At 38.5% G+C, this 9,355-nt stretch overlaps 2 protein-coding genes across 2 annotated transcripts; one reads left to right on the plus strand and one right to left on the minus strand.

Moving 5' to 3' along the window:
- On the plus strand, positions 258-2,698 carry LOC107633512 (sodium/potassium/calcium exchanger 1). Its single transcript, XM_016337130.2, has 3 exons — positions 258-1,842; positions 1,945-2,066; positions 2,184-2,698. Exons 1-3 carry the CDS (start codon positions 1,014-1,016, stop codon positions 2,367-2,369), a joined length of 1,137 nt encoding a protein of 378 aa, XP_016192616.2. The 5' UTR covers positions 258-1,013; the 3' UTR covers positions 2,370-2,698.
- LOC107630845 lies at positions 2,673-9,256 on the minus strand. The gene is made up of 4 exons (XM_016334101.2): positions 8,888-9,256; positions 8,348-8,558; positions 3,105-7,846; positions 2,673-3,008 (listed from the first exon to the last, which is right to left on the minus strand). The coding sequence occupies exons 1-3, from the start codon at positions 9,044-9,046 to the stop codon at positions 3,105-3,107; spliced, it is 5,112 nt and encodes a 1,703-aa protein (XP_016189587.1). The 5' UTR covers positions 9,047-9,256; the 3' UTR covers positions 2,673-3,008.

Here is a 9,355-nt window from a genome sequence, read left to right on the forward strand (position 1 = left end):
CTTTGTAGTACGATCAACATTTGAACCCGTCTCTAGAATTTTATTTTGTAATGTATGAAATAATATTTAATTTGTCTTAAAATAACAAAATAATAAGAACAAAATCATATAAAAAAATAGGATCGAAGTAAAAAAAAAAAAAGAAATATTCTAAGCAGTAATTAAAGTTAATTTTTTTAAACTCTTTTTATTTAGATTTTTCATTGATATTATCTTGAACACTTTTAAAACATTTGATAACAAGAAGGAAAAAAGTCCTACATGTAGGGATATTTTTCAACGTCGTTTTCTTACGTCCTACAGTTTTTCACTTTACAGCTTCATATCCAAAAGAAACACAATCAATTATTTTTTCATTACAATGTCAGTTCAATTTCATTCCACATAGGCATAGACATTTTCTTTTTCTCTGAATTAGAGGCAACATGTTGTTAAGTTTGTTAGGAACAAGAATAAGAAAATGAATAGCGTGAAATTCAGCCTCTACCCTGAATAATAGGATACTCGAGAGTTGACCTATTTACCTGTCAAAGGCGCCCAGACCATTTTGTTATACTGCTCTACCACCAATCACACATGGTACCCTATTTTTGTGTTGAGGAGTGAATACAATGCCAGATTTAGATAATTTGGTTAGCTGGTACATTGCAATTTTAGGCTCTGCATTGTTGAAAGTTACCAACCTTGAATATTCTACTCTGTCAAGTAACACCTCAATATACTTATGCAGTTATCCTAAGTTGTAACAACACTTCTTAGTTTTGATGGATCCTAAATTTGCAATTTCAGCACTGCATTTTTTTTCTATTAATGAGAGAAAATAACTGCAAACACAGAGTGTACAAGACCCTTTTGGTTAATTTAGTTGCTACACCAAATTTAGTTGCCCTTTAAAATCAAACCTCAGAATTCTCGACGTTTCCATCTTTAATTTCTTGATCTCAACAACAACAATCCCATCTCTGCACTTGGACTCTTCATTGCAAATACACTTTTTTCTTTCTCTCTCTGCAATGGGGGGTGCCAATTCAAAAATAAAGCTTAATTCAGGTACAGTTCGCAGGTTCGAAGAGTTTAAAAAACGTAGAAACGCAACCAAGCTTCAAGCTGAGAAGGAGCTGTTGAAGGATGGTGGGAATAGGGATAACAATTCTCAATCTTCTAACGGAACCAAACCACCGGCCGAGGAGGTTTCCACCAAAGAGGAATTGCCGGTGCGGGAGCTAACCGCAGAGAAGCCATCGAGAGTGGTTCCATTGCCCACTTCTACAGCTAAACATGAATCTGTAGAGGGGAGAGACGTAGAGAAGGATAGCAAGCACAATCATCACCATAACCAAGAGAAAGTGGACGATAGCAATGAGAGCAAGGTAGAACAGGATAACAAGCACAAGGATCATTATGGCCAAGAAAAAGTGGAAGAATTTCAAGAGAACGTAAAGCAGGATGAGAAACATAACAATCATGATGGACAAGAGAAAGTGAAAGCTTCTCAAGAAAGCAACTTGAAGAAGGATGACAAACACAATGATCATGATGATGGCAAAGAAAAAGTGAGTCATGTTATTGAAAAGGCTTTGGAAGATATTGAAATACAGAAAGGACAGACTGAAGAAACAAAGGAAGACGATGAGGTATTTGTAGATGCAAAGGGAAGTATTGATGTAAATGAACAGCGTGAAGAATTTGGCATATTTCTACCAGGATCTCCAAGCTTCAGAATATATTGCATTGAGGCCAATAAGGCAAAAGTAGAACAAGAAGAATTATTATCATTAGAAGAAGAAGAAGATCATGATGAGGACGATGAAGAGGAAGAAGAAGAAGAGGAAGAAGAAGGAGGTGAGTGAATAAAGATTGAATAACATAGGACAGAAAAAGCACCTTCATTGTTTTTTTTCTGCAAATTTAGATATATATAAACAGTGTGTGTGGCAATTACAGGTGAGAAGCATAGCATTGCTGCCATGCACCAGAAGGCGCACAGCACTGACAGTGTAATAAGGCCGCCATCGGAGTCAGGCTCGGATAAATCTGCAAGCTTAACCTCTGACAGCTTAAATTCTGTAAGCACTTTCCCTTGTTATTTGTTATCTTCTTGAGTTCTAATCATTCAAAAACAAGAAAGAGATAATGAAGACAATAAATAATAAAAACAATTTTCCTGATTCCGTTGTCATTAGGAAACTCCGATTGCTAAACCTGGAAAAGAACCAAGGACAAAGAGAAAAGGGAAAAAGGCAAAGAAGTTTGGGGCTGGGAATGTGAAGAGATTGTTCAAGGTTAAGTCATGTTACTATCCAACGTGTTCATGTGCTGGTATCGATGACAGGAGGCGTATGGTTGCTCCTCCAAGACCACACAACTGATTACGATACTAGGTACATGTTAGAAAGAATGAAGACACCATCACCTGACCCTAAATTATGTTAGAACTTGTCAATTCCCACCTTCTAATACCATCAACCAGGTCTAGTCAACTGCTACTACTTCTAGACTTTATGTAACTACATCTAAGTTTTCTCTGCTACCAATTTATTCTGTTATCTGGTGGAATAGAGAATTTGAAGAAATAGATGAAAACTTCACCTATGTATATGGCATCGCCTATAGCTTATGTCATCATGATGTATTAATATGTATTAATACCAAATAAAACGAGTCCAGAAAAGTACACAAACTATAATGTTCGCTGCTACGCATTTATCCCTTTTACAGTTCTTAACTACTTATATAAAGAGCAATTATCATGTTGCTGAGTTCCATACTTCCATGAAGGGAACCCCAAAGGTTCAAAATGCAAAAGGACACCAAATCAGGAACATACAGCACCTCGAATTACAAGTGTGCGACAACAAAGTAAAAACCAAACCCAATATAAACAAACACACACACCATGATAAACGATAACATCCACAAATCAACAGCAATATTTTAACAATACAATACCATTATTTGATCCGTGAATCAGCAGCATATTTTAAGAGTGCCCCAATACTCCATAAAACCTGCAACAACAAAACAAACACAATAAAAATCACATCATTATCATTTTTTTTTTTTTGCAGAAAATGGCAACAGAAATTGAGGTCACAGAAGCAAACCTAGTCAACTGGGAAGGCAGAACTGAGGAACTCCTCATCCTCCCAAAAAATCTGCAGATCCTTGGACTCCATCAAGAAATCAACAGCTTCTTCATCAAACTTGAGCACGAAAGCCAATTTAATCAACTCGGATAAAGCAGGTACATGATCAACATTCTCAGACAGTACACCGACAGAGATTGCTTCGCAGAAATATGTAGCATATTTTAGCATGCTTGCTTTTCCGCTGCTCCAGTCCATCTTTTGAGTGAAGAGCTTTGAGCTTTCACTTTCCCTTTCCCAACGTATCATCCTGTTTGCCTCCTTAGTAATGACATCCCCTGATGATAATGGCAAACTATAGCTTACAGTGACTTGCTCCATTGTCTCACAGACAGTGAGGTTAAGAATATCTTGAACAGCTTCATGCCTTTTCTCTGCTTCCATTCTGAGGCTAGAACATGCAAGAAATCCAAGAATAAGTTTAACCAACCCTTTCCCGTTGAAAACATTTCTTGGGTCCACTTGTGTGAATTTTCCATCATCTACTAAGGATGATTCTTCCTTGAGAACAGACTCAGATATGGTGCGCACACCAATTTTCTTGTACAAGTCTAACAATTCTGACCTGGGCAATGATGCCAAGCTTTGCTTAGGATACCAGACAAATACACCATCTTGCTGAAAAAGATTCTTCAAGTGAAGGTTATCAGCAACAAATACATCACATTTCTCTAGCAAAACTACTTTATCAGAGTCTGATGTAGCAGGTAGCTTCATCAAATTCTCAGCAATCATCGTCTCTGACTTCTTGGTTCTGTGTTGCAAAAGGTAAGTCCAGAACTTGCAGCATTCATCCTGTGAAATTTTTTCCCTGGAACTCTCCCATTCCTTCCATAACTCAATATAATCAACAAGTGATGGCTCGCCCCTGACACCCATATCCGAGAAGAGAGGAAACAAGTCTTTATCATAATACTTTTGAAGAACATATAACCTCGAACTAAATAATTCATTCTTGTCACATTTGACACATTCTTTGGGATTGACCCACTCTCCATTATCATCTCCCTTGGGAACCCAAATCCTGTTGCCTCCATTCTCTGGTATCCAATGGTGTTCTTTCAAGTACCTGTATATTCGTACAATGGTGGGATAGTCAGAATGTAAATCTATGTTGCTGGCAATTAACGAGCATCCTTTCTTAACATCAGTAATAACTCCAATTTCACAGAGTTCTTTCTCGTACTCTGCAATTTTAGCTCCATAGAAGTTCTCATTGATGAAAGGTCCATCCATTGGTTTAAGAAACGAATTCCACTGAGAACCAAACAGCAAACATTTATCTGGGGTCCTATGACCAGCATTGGTGTTCAACCATTGTTTAGATAATCTTTTCTTGAAGTCCTCATTAAGAGAATGACTGCGCTGAAGTAATAGCCGAATGCATTCCAACAATGATAGGACACTCTCAGGAGTTATGCTGGAAGGATCTGATGGAAACCTGAGACAGCTGGAAACAAAGTCTACACCAAGTTTCAGTTCGGTAATAACCCCCATATTCTTCAGCTCCTCCTTATACTCATGTACCCCCATGCCATAACAACTGTCACTGTCATCAATGAAAGGGAGACGAGTAATCGCAGAGAGAGATTTCCAATCTGGACCAAATAAAATACAGCCCCCTGGAGACTTATAATCACCAACCCGAGTTCGCAACCATTTGGAAGTACTTAAGATTTCTAAAAACTCAGAAGGAAACTTGTACTCAGCTTCTTTCACTTGTCTGCAGCACGATAGAAATGACTCAACATGACATTTGTTTATGTCAGTCTGTGATGCTTTTTTCTTGAAAACATCACCAAATGTTTTCATTGCCTCTTCAAAATCAACCACAACTCCAGTTTTTTTCAGCTCTTTCTTATATATGAAAATCTTTTCTCCATAGAAACCAAGATCAATGACATGGAAACCAGTGAACACATCAAGAATGCATCGCCATGCAGGCTCAGGCAAGAAACATTCTCCAGGAGTTTTAAAGCCATTATTAGTCTTCAAACAATTGGTTGCTTTTAGTGCATTAACCAGTTTGTCAGAGCTATCAGAAGCAGCATGAATACATTCCAGAATCAAGAGAACAGCATTAGCCGTCAAAGATTTCAAGCACGACGGTGATTTCAAGTTGTCTACTACAAGCTGGTAACTATTACGGAAGCCAACTATGACATCAAGCAACTCAAGCTCGTCTTTGAAACGGTATATTTCTTCACCGTAGTGAGCCTTGTCAATGAAAGGTATATCACTAATTTGTGATGCAGTTTGCCACTCTGAATCATGCAAAACAGAACCAACGGGAGACCTATAACCATGTGATGTCTTTAGCCAACTTCCTCGTCTAATGCTGTTTACAAATTGATCCACGGGAAGCATTTTTACCCTTAGATACCGAATAAACTCAAGTATCAAAAGCACATGGCCTTTACTCAAAGTGAAAGATGCTGCGCGAGACATAAGTCGTTTACCAATAAAGTTACACGCTTCTTCATAGCTAAACATGACTCCCACTGTTCCCAGTTCTGCCTTGTACTCCAATATTTTCTGCCCATAGAACTCCTCATCAACTAGAGGAATGTCGACAAGAGCAGACCCATTCTGCAAAATGATTCCGAGGGAAGAACCAACTAGAAATGACTGTGAAGGTGGCCTGTATCCATTGACAGTGACTTTAAGCCAACTACCTCGCTTTATGCAATTTACGAACCTCTCAGGTAGATTCATACCCTTAGATTTCAGGTTACGAATCCAGTCCAAAAGCAAGAAAACATTTTCCTTAGTAAGTGGCGTATCTACACCAGAAATCCCATAAAATGGAGCAGATATGTAAGGTACATCAGAAGCTCCAGCAAATTTGCGAAGGAAGTCCAGCAGTTCATTTTTACGTGAAGATTGACCTGCACAACGACAAGGATGCATGTACTCTTCCCCTAATTCAACAAAACCATCATTTGTCCATGGATTGGAAACAACCAAGTCTGCCCATTTGCTCCCATTGGCAGGAACGGCCACTCCGTCTCTGCTTGTTTTCACGTTCCCATAATTGTCCACAAGTGGCATAGAACTGCACAGGTCACCTACCTCACGAGGTGTCAAATAACCCGTTGAAAAAGAGTGATACAAGAAGTGAGCATATGTGATGACAAGCTTGTGATTCTTGAGAGATTTGCTCAGACAAACTGCGAACTTGTATAAACCCAAGGTAGATACATTGACTTCATGCTCTAGCCATTCCATCAATGTTTGTCTCTTGGGGAATGCCCACATTGCTTGTTGTATGTTCTCAGGCATAAAGTAACGATGGGATACACACTGAAATTCCTTATTCCAATCAATTAGCCATGAGATAACACGAGAATGATTTTGATCGGCTAACAAAATTGCCTTGGGGTTCTGATGATATCTGCACTCATTTACACTGAACTGGGAAATATTCCCATTAGAACCAACATATTTTATCAGTGGTAAGTTCCCCATATCAGAACAAGCAAATCTGGACGCCCAGTTAGTAGCAACAAAAAGTAGAAGCTTTAGATAGACATCTTCTGACACTCCCTCCACAAGATTCGAACTCTGGATGCACTTGGCATACCATTCATTGCTCACTAGTTTGACTCCTAAGAAACTGTGTATCTGGTCATATTTAGCTTTGTCAAATGAAGAACAAAGAATATATCTTCCATGGCTAGATAGATTATGAAAAGTTATTCCGTTCTCACGAGCACTGGTCAAAATATCCCAAAAAGCAGGCAATAACCTACCAACATCACAAGGCCTGTAAAAGTGCTTCTGCTGGGTGTATGTCTCAATGGGAATAATATTTTCTTGGGCCATCATTGCTTTTATTTCATCCCTCACAACATTTAATTCCGCATAGGAAGAGGCATTGACTGGAAGAAACTGAAACATCCGTGGCAAACTAGACAATGGAGCATCATTTGTTGTAATAATAAGCGATTTGAATGCCTCCATGAAAGCAGTAGGGACACAGCTGAGTATCCCTTGATTCCATTTATTATCCAGCAGGATTGTCTCCCTCGATGAAGCCAGCACAAAATCAGCTTGAATTATGAAAGGAAAGCTGGTCACCATCTCTGTGGGAAGAAATGCATAGACCCCAGGTGAGGTATTTCCCCTTTGAAGCCTCTCATGATTCGGAAAAGCCAATGTTATAACCCACTCATCAACATCCATTCTCCTTTCCACTCTATTCTCTGATCTGACAGGAAATTTCTGCTTCCACATGTAGTAGCTGCATTCCTTTTCAGAGTCACCATTCTCCTCCTCCGAAAGATGGAGTGTGTAGGACTCGGCATTGATGTTTTTGCTTGTCTTGAAATTAACTTCGCTTGAAATAGAAACAGCACTTATTGTGTTGAGCTTAGGATCATCATTGTCTTCCTTGACTGTAAGGCGCTTGATCTTGGAAAGGAATAACAGAACTTCAGGATGAATGGTGGAGAGCTGCAGTTTCACTGGTGCAACTTTGTCTGGCTTAAGAGGTAACACAATTGTTGTGGTTGGGAGTGTGTCACCGGCACCATATATCTGTTTGATGTCAAGAAGCGTTGGTTTCTCCTCAACCCATTCAGGAACTATGTAGCCGAGACCACAATGTGGACACGGCTCTTCATTGAACCGTATCTGATACCCATTGCTAAAAATATATGGCTGAGAAGTGATCAGAAATACACTCTTGAACCCAATCCCTGTAGTTTAATCACAAAAGAAATTCTGTCACAGGTTAACCAGATTTATTGAAACCATGCGGTTTCAATATGGATAATAACTTAATATCACCCAGAATAAACAATGTTCTATCTGATCCCTTTCACAAATAATCCAAAAGAAAGAAGGAATAGCATTTGAGGTGGAGTGAGGAGAACAAAGAAGGGAGTAGTGTGGCTGCAAGAGGAGGATATACATGCAAGAAAGCTACATTTTTTAACAAGATCTTTTACAATTGATAAAGCACAGACAAATTTCTTTATTATAAATAGTTAAACAAAAATGGTATTTTGCACAGCAACTTTTGCTGTCTAATAATAACAGAATTAATGTTTAAAAAATAGACCGATTCATAGACACATATCCTAATAAAAACTCATACTTTAGACATAATTAAATATTGTCAATAATTGATTCAGGGTGGATAAATACTAAGAATTAGCATCTTAATTGAAGTCAAAATAATAAGTGGGGGAATTTACCTTTCTCCCCTATATAACCCTTAATTCTGTTGCCTTTCTTAGTAGAGCGTCCAACACTACATATAGAGTCAATGTTTCGAGTAGAAAAGCCAATTTCATTGTTGAAGATGAGCAAAGTGGCTGTAGCACCAGTGCCTGTTATGTCCTTCGAAGTTATAATGAAATCAAGGGTGGGATCCACTCCTCCATCATACTGGTTATCTTCTGCGTTCTGTTGTAGCAAATAAGTGAGTCAGAAACTAACCAATCTAATAATAGAGTAATATTATTCAATACATAGATTACATTATTATCATCTCACCAGGTTCTGCGTGCTATTGTAGTTTGCATGTAAACAACATGGGTAAATTGTTCTTAATTGATCAACTGAGTCGAATTTTGATTGTTAAAACACTACACGTTTAGTTTAATTCTAATGATGTTATTTAAGACTACAAATATTGATGAGCAAGGGGTTAACCGAGAAGGAACATATTAAGGAGGGACCACACCAGAGTACACATTATTTATTGTCATAACAAAAATCAATGAGAGTGAGACCTGGATGAGTTCCATAAGGAAGTGAACGTCCTTAGCGTAGAGCTCGGCAGAGAGGTTCCTAACGGCTTGGTGGAGGTCCTCCGTCAGAGGGTTGGGTGCTCCTCCGATCGAGAATTTGCTCCTCCGTATTTGCTCCACGTGTTCCTTCGCTCTCTCCATTGATCGATCACAGTACAATGCAGTATGAGAATTGTGAGGGAGGTGTAACTACCAAGTCAAACTGAAACTTAGCAACGAAGCACACACAACACAACACAACACAACACAATAGCACTCATTAAGGTCAACAATAAGTCTCTCAGTCTTCCTTTAATAAAGTCTTAAAATGCGCAACGCGATTCTTTCCTTCTCTGCCTTTTTTCAGGGAAGCTCAATCGTTCCTACTGAATACAGTGGTATATCTATTTACGGTTATTATTAGTACAAATTTTTAAATTTTTTTAATGAATAAATAATAAATGAATTTGA

This window comes from Arachis ipaensis, chromosome B03, assembly GCF_000816755.2.
Source record: "Arachis ipaensis cultivar K30076 chromosome B03, Araip1.1, whole genome shotgun sequence".
NCBI lineage: Eukaryota > Viridiplantae > Streptophyta > Magnoliopsida > Fabales > Fabaceae > Arachis > Arachis ipaensis.

Coding starts and splice junctions, on each gene's coding strand:
- LOC107633512 (XM_016337130.2), top strand. CDS start 1,014: ATGGGGGGTGCCAATTCAAAAATAAAGCTTAATTCAGGTACAGTTCGC. Junction 1,843..1,944: donor AGAAGAGGAAGAAGAAGGAG/GTGAGTGAATAA, acceptor TGGCAATTACAG/GTGAGAAGCATAGCATTGCT. Junction 2,067..2,183: donor CCTCTGACAGCTTAAATTCT/GTAAGCACTTTC, acceptor CGTTGTCATTAG/GAAACTCCGATTGCTAAACC.
- LOC107630845 (XM_016334101.2), bottom strand. CDS start 9,046: ATGGAGAGAGCGAAGGAACACGTGGAGCAAATACGGAGGAGCAAATTC. Junction 8,559..8,887: donor TCCTTATGGAACTCATCCAG/GTCTCACTCTCA, acceptor TTGCTACAACAG/AACGCAGAAGATAACCAGTA. Junction 7,847..8,347: donor GGGTTATATAGGGGAGAAAG/GTAAATTCCCCC, acceptor ATTAAACTACAG/GGATTGGGTTCAAGAGTGTA.